Genomic DNA, 13,689 nt, shown 5'->3' with positions numbered 1-13,689 from the left:
GACAGACTTGCAGAAAAGTCCTGTGATTTACTCGCTGTCATGTTAAGAGGCCGAATGGTGCCCGGAACACAACCCAGTCTTAAGTTACCCTCCTCAGCATCTCGCTTCCTCAGGGACTTGTGCAGTGTAAAATGCTAACATGGAGGTTTTTATTGCAAGCTACAAAAGAGATGTTCAGTCACAAAGGAGGAACATTATGGAGTATGACCTGAGGCCCGACAGTTTGCCCTGACACGGGAAACAGACCTGGGATCTGTTGCTGGCTTCCTTCACTGCTTCTCTGGGAGCCGTATTTTTTTTATGGCAGTTGGCAGGCTCTGTGTTCATCATTAGGCACTTTATGATCAGCCTGCTGAAAATCTTGCAAACTTCTAAAGTCACAGGAAAATGATAGAAATGAAAGGTGTGTGTGTGTGTGTGTGTGTGTGTGTGTGTGTGTGCGCGCACACGCACGTGTATGTGCATGCATGCTGTTGTGCGCATGTGTGCATTCACAGGCGGATGTAGGAGTGAAAAGAAAGCAGGAGAGATACATCAATGGTTATTACCTACTTCTGTGGCCATAATGAAAGGCACATGTGAGATCATCTCTATTTTCACAGAGCTGGTTATTACAAATTTCAGTGAGAGAGAAAGAAATGCTCTTGGTACAAATATATATATCTCCACAGAATTAATAACAATAAGGAAATAAACTTTTTGCTTAGGCAATCAAATCATTTGAAAAGTAGTATCAGTGCACCTTGTCTTTGAGCCTTTTCTCCATTGCTGCTTGTTGTAAAGCTGCCACGGGGTACAGGAAGCACCTATGGAGGGGCAGAGGGCTTGGCACTATGTTTACAGTGTCTGTTCCATACAAAATTTACATTGCAATCTAACTGCCACTACACCAATATGAAGAAGTAGGCCATTGAGAAGTGATGGCCTCATGGAGGATTAGTGCCTTAAGGCTTAGTATCCACGTCTACCTCCCTCACAGATGCCACCTTTATCTCAGGCTCTTCCATAATCCCAAGAGACCCAGGAGGTTGGAGAGAAGGCTCAGAAGGAACCACAAAGCCTAACAATCTAGGTTTGATTCCCCAGTACCCATGTAAAGCCAGATGCACAAAGTGGTGTATGCATCTGGAATTTGTTTGCAGTAGTCAGAGACCTTGGTGTGTGCATTCTCTCCTTCTGCTTGCAAATAAACAGATAAAAATATTTAAAAAGAGACCAAGAATCTATTTCCTCATTATCTCAGTATATAAAGTGATTCTCAAACTAAGCCAAGCATTGGCTCATCAGATAACATGGACCAGAAATCATCTATTACAACAACTAAATTTCTAGCAATGTAATGTCTATGGACTGAGGAGTATAATCATTAAAGCTTAATGTCCAGAGTCATGCATTATTATTCAATGACTAAGCAACCATAAACTGCTATCTAAAGTACCATTTAACCACTCTTTTTAAGATAGTTTCCCAAACTGGACAAGGTAAAGGAGATCTTGGCTATCACATCTTTGCAAATTTTCTTTTTCCTGCACTAACAGGGTGGAACTCAGAGACTCTCACGGGTCAAGCAAGTGCTCTTCCATTGGACCTTTCTAATTTATTCCAAATTGAAAAGGCCCATGATCTTCCAAGGACTCTTGGGCAATTCTGAATTCTACTGTCAAGTTTTTGCCTTGTGGACGTGAGCATTACCAAGTGGGAAATACAAGGCCTGTTGATGCATCCAAGGAGGCATTTAGTTGACTCTACTGGTAAGGCATTCAGACTATGTTTAAAATGTATTCAGACTATGTTAAATTGAACAAAGATTTATTAAAATCACTTTAACACATTAAAGAGTAAAACTATTTGGACAATGGATGCAGAAATATATTTTTTAATTTTTTTGTTGTTTATTTATTTGAGAGCGACAGAGAGAGAAAGAGTGAGAGAGAGAGAGAGAGAGAGAGAGAGAGAGAGAGACAGAGAACGGGCACGCCAGGGCTGCCAGCCACTGCAAACGAACTCCAGATGCCTGCGCCCCCTTGTGCATCTGGCTAACGTGGGACCTGGGGAACCGAGCCTCAAACCAAGGTCCTTAGGCTTCACAGGCAAGCGCATAACCACTAAGCCATCTCTCCAGCCCAATGCAGAAATATTTTGATAAAAGACAATGTTTATATTTAAAACTCTCAGTAAAATAGAAAAAGGAAACTCCTTAACTTGATAAACAGTACCACCACAGGTGATCCTAAATATACAACATTGAAGTCATTCCTTTAAAACATGCCACAGACACATGAGCCAACACTCTTTGACACTGTGTTAGGAGTCCTGATTAGTGCTGCAAGTAAGCAGAATGGTTGGAAAGAAAGCTTCCATTATTAGCAGGTATCATGGCTGCATCCATTAACAGAAATTTGCAAGTCAGAGAAAAGTAAACATATCTGCAAGTTATTGCAGATAGTAAGAGTTCAGCAAAAGGGGTAAATAGAAGAATGATATAAAATCTGTAACCTATTAGTTACTTTTGCTTCACTGTGATCAAAATAACTGGGAGAACAACTTAAAGGAAAACTCTTTTGGTTGATACTTTCAGAGGGTTTAGCCCATGCTTGCTTGGCCCCATATACTTACTTACGCAGAACATCCTGGCTGTGGGATCATGTGGTAGAGGTTTTTTTTTTTTTTTTTTTTTTTTGTTTTTAAGTGGGTCTCACTCTAGCCCAGGCTGACCTGGAATTCACTATGTAGTCTCAGGGTGGCCTTGAGCTCATGGTGATCCTCCTATCTCTACCTCCCAAGTGCTAGGATTAAAGGTGTGTGCCACCACGCCTGGCTATGTGGTAGAGTTCTTTACCAAGGACTAGATATAACTTTAAGGTTCTCTCTCTGTGACCAACTTGTTCAGCTAGGCCCCACCTCCCCAAGTTGCCCACAGCTCCCAAGTTCACCATCAATTGAAGCAAATTTGTTGTTGGATACTATCTGCTAGTATTTTACTTAGGATTTTTGGTATCTCCGGCCATAAATGAAATTCGCCTGTGGTTTTCTTTTCTGATAATGTCTTTTGCTTTTAGAATAGAGGATGTTAGCCAAATGTATGAGTGGGTGTATCCTCTAAGTGCACAGAATGAAGATTTGTTGTTCATGGAAAATTTTGTGGAATCTATGAATTATATAGATCTTACATTTTCTTTATGGATAGATTTTTAATTCTTGTGGCTTGTCTTTTAAAAAAATGCAAGACTTTTTCAGAGCTATGGCTCAGCAAAGCCTAATGGCTTGGGTTTGATTTCCTCATACCCATGTAAAGCCAGATGCACAAAGTCACATGAGTCTGGAGTTTGTTTGCAATGGCAAGAGGCTCTGGTGCACCCATTCCCATTGTCTTATTCATTCTCTCTGCTTGCAAATAAATAAAAAATAATATTAAACAAGATACGTAAGATTTTCCAACTTTACTCATTCCATTATCTCTTTACATTTTCTAAGACATTTGCCTTTAAATCTTTTAAATCTCAAATTTGCCTAAGTGGATTCTCTTATTTTCACCAATGTATTAGTCACTTTCGCTGCTATGAAAAAATACCAGTGAAAATAACTTAAACAGAGGAAGGGTTTATTTTGGTTTATGGTTCCAGTCCATGGTCACATGACCCTGTCACTTGTGGGCCCATGTAAGAGAAGGCAGAACATGATGGTGGAGAGTATGTGGTAGAGCAAAGAGGCTCACCTCATGTTGGACAGGGGACAGAGAAGTGTCTAGGAGTAAGGTATACCCTTCCAAGGCATACCACAGTGACCTACTCCCTCCAACTAGGTGCCACTTCCTTAATAGTGTATTCAATTATGAAATTATCCACTGATGAGGTAAACACCCTGTGTTTCAATGAACTCAATCTACCAGCATCTGGGACCAAGCCTTTCATGCCTAAGCCTCTAGGACATACTTCATATTCAAAGTATCACAATCAATCTTACCAGAAACTATCCATCTTCATTTTTTTCAGGTTTTTTTTTTTTTTTTATTTCTCAGAGAGCTATTGAACATCTTTCTACACAATGGAAATTAGTAATCAAACAAATGAGTTGCAAGAGCAAGTAACTTATGGAAGAATTTCAGTATTATGATATTATGTGGAAGGTCTTTCAGTGTTTATAATTATGGATACCTGAGGATGGAGAATTTACAGTGACAACACAGAAACAAGCAACAAACACTCAGAGGATACTAAGCTCTGTTTATATGCACAGTTATATACTCCAATTCAATTCTGGAAGTCTTTGACCAATGAGGGTTAAAAGGCTAGGATGTTTCTCTGTGATATTAAAGGTGGCCAAAGCCACAAAGAGCTAGAATTTACTGCTGCTGATGAAGTGAAGGATCCCCAAGAATAAAAACAATGGGCACTCTTTTAAAGGTTACTAGCACAAACGTTGATCCCTTCTGTTTTCAGGCCCATGTATGTGAAGAGACATATGGGCCCCATTCTCCCACAGGCTCTTGTCCACCAGCCCATCATTGCTGGCATTCATCTAGACTTTATTAAAACTACATCCCATGTCTGTGGGGCCTAGTCACCCCAGAGGGAAGAAGTTCCTCTATTTTTTTTTTTTTTTTTGGTTTTTTGAGGTAGGGTCTCACTCTGGTCCAGGCTTACCTGGAATTAACTCTGTCATCTCAGGGTGGCCTTGAACTCATGGCAATCCTCCTACCTCTGCCTCCCGAGTGCTGGAATTAAAGGCGTGTGCCACCACGCCCGGCTTCCTCTATCTACTTTCAAAGCCAGTCTTAGTGCTTCCTCCTCTGGAAACCCTCTCTTTATCTCTCCATGAAGAGAACATCCTGTGGATCTGGAGTGCCTGGACCACTTCCTTTATCATAGCAGTGTTTGATAACCCTGTGTCCACCATCAGCTCAAACACGAGGTCTACAATTGAACTACACTCTGGACAAACTCTTTCTGAGACCTAGTAAGTGTCAAGACTTCTTTCTATGAGGTGGAATAGAATAAGACAGGTAATATGTCCTATGACTAGAATTTCTTTTTATTGTGTGTATGTCTGTATATGATATGCATGGGTGTGTATGCATGTTCGGATGTGTGTGGGCACACGAGTGTGCAGGCCAGAGGTCAATGCTGGGCATTTTCCTTGGTTGCTTTCCATCTTATTTTATTTTTTGCATGTTAGCATGTGTGTAGGCAGATGCATGTGGTGCATGTGTAGGTCAGAGAAGGATGTCGGGTGTCCCCTTCCACTCAACTCCATTTTCTCTTCTCTGAACCCAGAGCTGCTGATGTTTTCATGAGTCCCAGTGATTATCCCATCTCTGATCCTCATAGGACTGGGATTACTGACATGCATGGTCATGCCCAAATATTTATGTGGGTTCTGGGGATTAAACTCAGATGGCCTGAGGCCTTCTCAAGCCCTCGTGCATGCAAGTGTTCTTACTCACTGAGCCATCTGTCCAACCCCTCCACCTTAGTTTTTGAGACAGATCTTTTGCTGAACCGAGAACTCACTGATTTGGCTTAACTAGCTAGCCTGTGAGCTCCAGAGATTCCCCATCTCCACCTCCCCAGTGCTGAGCCATGCCCAGCATTCTATGTGAGTGCTGAGGATTTGAATTCAGGTCCTCGTGAGTGTGAAGCAAGCACTTAACCTACTGAGCCTTCTTGCCAGTCTACTTAGAGCTTCCCCCCCCCCAAAAAAAAATTACTGGTACAGTTTGAGTTTGGAAATTCATTCATTAAGTTTCTGAGTTTTATCTAGGAGTTGTAGCACTAGTTACTGAAATGATTTGAACTTTCCCTGTACTACCACAACCACAAGATTAAAAAATAACTTTTGGTCCAAAAGAAACATTTATGTTTCTGATGGTATTTTCCATTAATTCAAAGAAATGCTTATTTCAGATTTTAACCCAAAGGTGCTAAAATAATGTTGTGGCATTTATAACACTAACAATAGATGAAAAGCTCTATTTGAAGATTATGTATGGATATGAACACACAGTTCAAAGCCAAAATAAAAATTATGATCCTGAGATCAATTTCATATTTATCCATATTCTTGAAATTTTCAATATTTAGATGGCATAATAATAGAAATATGTTCTTCAAGGCCATCTTGGGATATATAGCAAAACCCCATCTCAAAAAGAAAAAAGAAAAAGAAAGAGGCAAATCTGTTTTTTATGCACTGGTTTGATCTATTTTACATAGAGGTTTTTAGGTTGAAAGGCAAGAGAATGCCAGTAAGTGAAATGTGTTCTGCAGTAAAGAAAGTGAAAATTTAGGAGCATTAAAATAAGTAATGTACTCATAACTAGTGTGGCTAGTGAATGGATCTCAACGAGCTAGAAGTCAAATCAAAGGTCTCATTTGTTGAACCAGAGAAAATGCTGAGGAGAACTTAGCAGGGTCACTTCCCCTGCTGTGATGCTCACTCCTCTCAGGAGGCCACTGCCCACCAAGCGCAGAAGTGTGTGGGGGCTGGGAGCTCTTACTCCCAGCGTGGTGGGTGGCAGCACCGCGACTTCAGCGGCGCTTGGTAAGGACCGTACTATAATAACGGGCACTGACATGATCACAGTCCTAGCAAAAGCATCTGAAGGGGTGCACGTGGAGAAGCACCTCCATGGCTAGCTTGGATGCAGTTGTCAGCCCTTGGGGTGAAGGACCTGAGATCTGTACCTGCTTCTCCGCTTGTTTAAGAAGCTTCTGGAATCTCTCATCCTCCAGCACACCCGGGGGAAGGTCAGTCTCTCCCTGGGCTTTCAGCTCCTCCAGCTTTTGGCGCAAGTCCCTCAGTGCCTGCAGCTCATCGTTCAGGCGACTCTGGCGGGTTAGCGAGGCCTGGAGGTCCAGTTCTAAGTCTAGAGATGTGCGCACTGGGCATTCCTGGGTTGTCCTTCGGAGAACCGGCTGGCACACTGTCTGCAGAGGTAGGACAGAGAAAACAGCCCCTCATTACGTGGGAAGTCCTTATTCTGTCTGTCTTCTTTGCTCTCTGCAAGGGACGCATAACTGGCCATGTGACTTCCTTTGGCCACAAAGGCAAGTGGGAGGAGTGAATTACTTGCAGACAGAGCCTATCAAAGCTTGTGTGAGACCTGTGCATTTCTGTTACCTGCTTGAGACATAGTGGGAGCCAGAGACCAAGCTCCATCATGTGAGAACACCAGGATCTGTCCATCCAGTCAGCCTGCCACGAACTAAAAGCTGAGCATGAAATGAGCCACATCATCTGGAAGTACAGAGACTTAAAGAGTAGATCCCACAGCACTGCTAGGCTTTGTTCATGCGACATTAAAAAGCAAACATATCGCAAGAAACTTACATGCCCTCTGTTTCAGGACATACAACTTTCTCTGCCACCATGCAGCTAAGGTTCTGGCTCCCACCTGCAATCCATTCTACTTAAATTCCAACTCCTTCCTTGCCTTCCCATTGCACAGTATCTACTTTCACCACTGTCCCTACTGGGGCCAATCTATCCTTTCACCCAGGAGTAATTATTGAGTGGGAGTAAATGTCTACTGGTGTAGGCAAAGCACATGGAAGAAAATACATAATCTATGACCATCAGGACTTTAGATGCAGAATGTATGAGGTCACAAGTAGCAGTAAAGTATGAGTTAGTGTCCTACGTGCCATAGGAAGTTGAGCAAGGGACAGATGACATGAAGATGGGTCAGACTCAGTAGAGGAAAGAACTAAAACTAGACTGGGTTAAGGTGGCATAAGCAGAGGGAGAAAGGAGGATTTTTCTTGCCTAGATTCATAACAAAGATAATGGAAAACAAGAGTCCTAAGTATGGGTACTGTGTATGAGAGGGGGGCTTCGCACTTGATGAGTGCTGCAGTATGAAGATCTGTAATAGCAAGGGTGCTTTTCACAGACAGAAGCGACAGGCGCTGTCTGGGCCTCTTATACTGAGGACTTGGCCTATGTTGGAATTGTTGTTTTGTTTTTAAATGACACTGGGAATTGAACCTAGGACCTTGTATAGCCTAGACAACAAATATTCTACCAATGAGCAATATTCCAAGCCTTCTTTTATTTATTTATTTACTTATTTTTGAAGCAAAGTCTATTAGGTTACCCAGGTTGGCCTTGACCTTATAATGCTCCTCCTGCCTCAGCCTCCCAAGAGTTGAGACAACAGACTTGTACTAGGCCTGGTGTAGTCCAGCTTTGCTTGTCTCCTTTTTGTGTAACACATGCTGCATGCATGTTCACTAAGACTCACATACCTAGGACTGTGACAGCCCGGTCAGCTAAACCTTGTACTGGTCTTTGCAGAGGTTTTGTCTTCTTAAACCTCTACACAGTGTTCATGCTGTAATTCCTAAGTCAGAACACCATCCTCCACTCAGGTCTACTGGACCATGTCTGCCTCCTTAAAAGCCACTGAAAATCCCAACTAAGCAATGTTTCAGGGTTAACCTCCGTCTGGTTCAGGTAGTTCTAATAACTAAGTTTATGAGTAACTTAGCTGCTTTCAGCTGTCTTCAACTCACCAGCATTTCTGGTTAAAATGCCTCTGGAGCACGTCCCCATCCTCTACAAGCACGTGCTGTTCCAGAAGGCCACTGACCTAGGAAGGACCTAAGAACTTTCACTCAAGATGATGAAAAGTTGGTTTTCTCAATGCATGAAGTGACCTCAAAGATCAATCCCTCAGAATTTCCTATCATGCTGAATGTTAAATAAGTGCCAGCACATTGGACTATAGGCAAAAGAAATGTATTTTTATTACTTTCAAGTAACTAGGACATTAGATGAAGGGGACTAGTTGTACATCCACTACTTTGTACATGGTGGCTAAGGATGGCTCTACGCATCTTCCCACCCCAGAGCTGCACCTGCCATCTGTAGCCTAGACTTGGGCGCTCTGCAGGCCCATGTGTTTCCTGTATCATTTCACGCCCTCTTGGAGAGCAACTACTTCCCCACTCCACACCCTGCCGCCTGCTCGCAGCTGTCACTTTCTCTTGAAATTGTATCCAGGTTCAAGGCCCAGACTTCTTTTGGAGTCTTTGACTTTCCTGCAGATGAGCTCATTTTCTTTTACCCATGACACTGCAAGCAGTCCTGTGTGTGTATCTGAGTCCCCCTCTAGAATGTGGGCTGCTGACCATGGCCACTTCATAGAAAGTGCTCTGGGCTTACCAAACAAAATGATAACCAAACCAATTGCTTTTCCTTAGTATTACAGCTTTTGGGAGTATAGGAATGTATGAAGCACTTCTTTGAACTGTCTAACCTTTTGATTTACTGAAATATTATGTAAGAATGATCTTTAAAGCTCAGTCAGAAAAACTTTACCCGAGCTGTCCCACCCGCATTAATACTGAACCTTCAAAAAACACTGCTTATGCAAGTTATAATATTGGTAATTTTTGTTTTGCAATAAGAGTCTGGGGAGATGGCTCAGTGGAGAAAATGCTTGGGGCACAAGCATGAGGACAGGCGTTCAGAGGCCCAGGACCCACGCAAACACTGGTGGGCTGGAGGCTTCCTTCAATCTTAGCACTTAGGAGGCAGGACAGGGGATACCCAAGGGAAGCTGGCTCACTAATCCAGCTGAGTCGGTGAGTTCTAGGCTCATATGAGGGACCCTGACTTCATAAAGAGGAGAGGGATGGAGGAAGACACTTCACATCAGCCTCTGGCCTCCACATGTATACCCACTCATGTACACATACCCCTACATACATGTGCTTACGACAGAGGGAAAGAAAAAAAGAAAACAAAAAAACTTTGTAAGAATCCATGTGCCACTCTTGCAAGATACCTGCTTCTTCAGGGAAGGGCCCAGGTTTTACATTCCTGAAGAGCCAGAAATGGCCTTCAGAGACCCCGGTTCAGCCAACAGAAGGGCTCAGTAAGCCTCTTCCTGAGGGATGCTGAAAGCCAGTTTTCAGTCTTATCAGTTCAGGTTCCAAACCAGCACTGAACAAATGCTCTCAAGCACATCCTCCTCTCTGGCTTGCTCTGCAGCACATGTCCTTATGGCCACTGTGGCTTGAGATAGGCAACAGCTCGCTAGTGTGGAGCGCTGACACTCAACGGTTTGAATTACTGTTCTACAGCTCACGAGTCTGCACTGGCCTGGACAGTGGGATGCGGCTGAGGGAGTACGTACCCTTTTGACCCGCAAACTACGCCGTTCAGTGGAGTTTCTCACAAACAGAGATTTTTTAGCCAAGGTTGAACTGTCGCTGTCACTCCGATTTAACTGGCAACACAAGATAAAAGACAATAAAAGTCACTGCAAAGTAACAGTGGCAGTTAAAGCTAAAACTGAGAAATCTATCAAATACAAACGGCTGTGATGATATGAACATTTCTCCACTTTTTCAGAACTGGAGATAAAAACCAGGGCCCAACGCATGTCCACCTACATGAACTAATTTCATTAAGATAATTTTCCACAAATACGTTCTTCTCTGTGCTATGGTTTTATGTTGCTTTTTGGTAGTAGTAAAAGTTATATGTTAAGGTAACTATTTTTTAAAATAAAATGATTCTTTGTACTTTTAGCTAAAAGGTAATTTGTTCCTTTAGGAAAAAAAGTTTACATAAAGGACAGCATTCCTGGCCAGAGTTAAGAGTCTGTGCTGCCTGGAATGTTCTTGGCTTGAGCAGCTCACTCTCATCTGGTTCAAGGCGCTGTTGAGTGCAGCCCATCAGAACCCCACTTCCAACACCTGCTACTTGTTCTACTGTCTCCCATAGCTTTGAGCCTCATGTATGAACCTGCACAGCCCACTTATCATACGTCGAGCCTCTCCTTCACAAGAAAGTAAGCTCTGCAATGGGACAGCGGCCTGAATCCTCTTTGTTTCTAGGAAAGTGCTTAATAAAAATATTTGTCTTACCTGAATTTCAAAAGTATCTCTAACCTGTTTAAACAATATTAAACCCAAACCCATTTTACTACAAATCATAAACTCTTTCTTGACATAAAATTTAGTAAATCAATACAAAATACATAATTTTCTTCATAGAACTATGAACTGGTTCAGCATTCAGAGATTCACATGGCGATTTTTGTTCTAAAATCCAGTTTACCATTTTCACCTTTGCAAGACTGATGTGGTTTGAAGCATGTGTGGTACAACAGGTCAGAAATATGTGAAATAGACTTGTATATGATACACAAGCCCAAAAATTCTAAGCAACCAAGTCCTCAAACTTTACTTACTCGCCAAATAAATCATTTTAGAACCTGTAAGACATTAAATCTGTGAGAAAACAAATCAATAGAAAGGACCCCCGGGCTGTGACATTTCTACCTGCGTTTTGCAGCACTTCTTGGTGTACAGCTGGAACCTGCAGTTTCCTGCACACAGCATCCTATCACTACCTGGGTGCTCACTGACAGGAGGGAGGAAGTGGGGGGGGGGGGTCAGGCTGTATAAGCGGTCCATCATCTTACCCTGCAGATGTACTGGCTCCGCTCGCCTGGAGAAAAGGTTTGTGAGCGCACTATCACACTGCTCCTCACAAAGGGATGCTGTCGAGAGTTCAGGCTGCTCTGGTCTTTGGGGCGAACTGCCAAACTTTCGTTAACTGCTTCGTCAGTATTTGTCTCCTTATCAACCTGCAAGAGAAGTTGGCAATTCACCAGAGGCAGGCAGATGTGTGTTCATTTATGTGGGTTTCTTTCAAGAAAGAAACTCCGAACACTGGGCAGCGACTCATTTGGACTAGGGACACTTACGTTACAGAGCATGGTACTTGAGAAGAGAGAGGGGAGAACAGCTTCCAACCACACTCTGAGGAAGTGACCCACAGGTTCTATTTTTCCAACAAGGTTACCTACAAATACGAGTGCCACCTGTAACAGGTTAAGCTTCAAAGCAACAGTTTAGAGTTAAAGAGGTTCTGTGAAGAATGCTACTTGGAAATGTCATCATTAAACATGTAATTCTCTGATTTTTTTTTTCCCTCGAGGCAGGGTTTTACTCCACCTCAGGCTGACCTTGAATTCACTATGTAGTCTCAGGGTGGCCTTGAACTCAAGGTGACCCTCCTACTTCTGCCTCCCGAGTGCCACCATGCCTCGCTCTCTGATTTTTTTTTCAGAACAAATGATAAAAAAGAATTAAATATAACAAATGAAAATTAGGATTGGGGCAATGACTCAGCAGTTAAAGGCACTTGCTTGCAAAGCCTGCTAGCCCAGAGTTCAATTTCTCAGCACCCATGCAAACCAGATGCAAAGTGGCACATGTATCTGTGATTCCAATGTACCTGGCAAAGGGAGGTGGGGCCAGGAGAATACAAAGCTCTTGGGCCAGTTAGTTTGATGTTTGTAGGAATACAAGACTGTGTCTCAAGGAAGTTGAAGCACAGACACCTTGAAGTTGTCTTCTGACATCCACAAGTGTGCCATGGCACAGGGTGCCCCACCCCCAAATAAAACAAAACTTAAAAAATAAATACAACTATACAAGGTTATAGATTGACATAGAACTTGCAGTTACATACATATGAATGTAACAATGGTTGTGAAGCTTAATTTGAAATTTTACTGGATCCTGGGATGTTGGACAAAAATACAATAGAATAAAAATGGAAGTGTCTCAAAATCCAAACAGCATAAAGAGAAGATTTCTACCTTTTACCTTACAAGAATAACTTGGGTCTATACCTGCTAAGTCTTGGGTGCAAGTGTGCCAAAGGAAGTCTCAGTCAGGATAGATTATTTTCTCAGCAATAAAGACTTAATATTTTCCAAACTCCATTACCAACATCCCTATTGCGCCAGTATCCCCAAGCCTCATAAAGGATGTCCCCCATTTCTCATTGGACTAGAAAAGCTGCCTTTTTTATAGTTGACCTCTTTCTTAACCAAGTCATTTCCCATTTTCCCAGAGGAGATTTCAGTTAGAATGGCAACTAGCTAAGATGCATGTCTATGTTTTAACATTTACTTCCCATTTAAAATGTCAATAAACTTTGAAACGTGACACAATTAAGTAGTCCTCCATAATGTTATCTAAAAAAAAAAAAAAATCACTTTAAAAAACAAAACAACATAAGACCAAGGTCTTGCAAGGTCTTGCTGTGGAGCCCAGGGTGGCCTGGAGTGCTCTGGCTTCAGCCTCTTGAGGGTTGGGATTATGGGCATGTGCCACCACACTTGGCTCAGAAGATTTTTTTGTTGTTGTTTTTTTGAGGTAGGGTCTCACTCTAGCTCAGGCTGACCTGGATTTCACTATGTAGTCTCAGGGTGGCCTCAAATTCATGGCGATTCTACTACCTCTGTCTCTGGAGTGCTAGGATTAAAGGCATGCACCACCACGCCCAGCTAGAAGATAATTTTTTTTTTTCCTTTTTTTGGTTTTGCGAGGAATGGTTTCATTCTAGTCCAGGCTGACCTGGAATTCACTATGTATTCTCAGGGTGGCCTCGAACTCATAGTAGTCCTCGTACCTCTGCCTCCTGAGTGCTGGGATTAAAGAAGTGTGCCACCATGCCTGGCTAGAAGATACTTTTAATAAGCATTCAACGAATACTTAGTCATCTTTTCTTACATCAAATTCAAATCCCTTGGGGACCATATAAAAAATTTAAAACACTTGTTTCCCCTAAAAACCTCTCACAGCTGGACATGGTGGTCCATACCTTTAATCCCAGCACTTGGGAGGCAGTGTTAGGAGTTTGAGGACACCCTAAGATTAC

At 42.5% G+C, this 13,689-nt stretch overlaps 1 protein-coding gene across 2 annotated transcripts in view; it reads right to left on the bottom strand.

The window, feature by feature from the left end:
• The window catches only part of Wwc2 (WW and C2 domain containing 2), a 250,300-nt gene that overhangs the window by 17,804 nt on the left and 218,807 nt on the right, over positions 1-13,689 (bottom strand). For both annotated transcript variants that reach the window (XM_045141686.1, XM_004657110.2), the window contains exons 19-21: positions 11,438-11,602; positions 10,142-10,234; positions 6,684-6,926 (exon numbers count right to left, since the gene is read on the bottom strand). In XM_045141686.1, coding sequence (XP_044997621.1) covers positions 6,684-6,926; positions 10,142-10,234; positions 11,438-11,602 — 501 coding nt within the window. The remainder of the gene's footprint in view (positions 1-6,683; positions 6,927-10,141; positions 10,235-11,437; positions 11,603-13,689) is intronic.

This window comes from Jaculus jaculus, chromosome 1 (assembly GCF_020740685.1).
Source record: "Jaculus jaculus isolate mJacJac1 chromosome 1, mJacJac1.mat.Y.cur, whole genome shotgun sequence".
NCBI classification, from domain to species: domain Eukaryota; kingdom Metazoa; phylum Chordata; class Mammalia; order Rodentia; family Dipodidae; genus Jaculus; species Jaculus jaculus.
The sequence above is the reverse complement of the archived record's forward strand: the minus strand, read 5'-3'. Positions and strand labels throughout refer to the sequence as shown.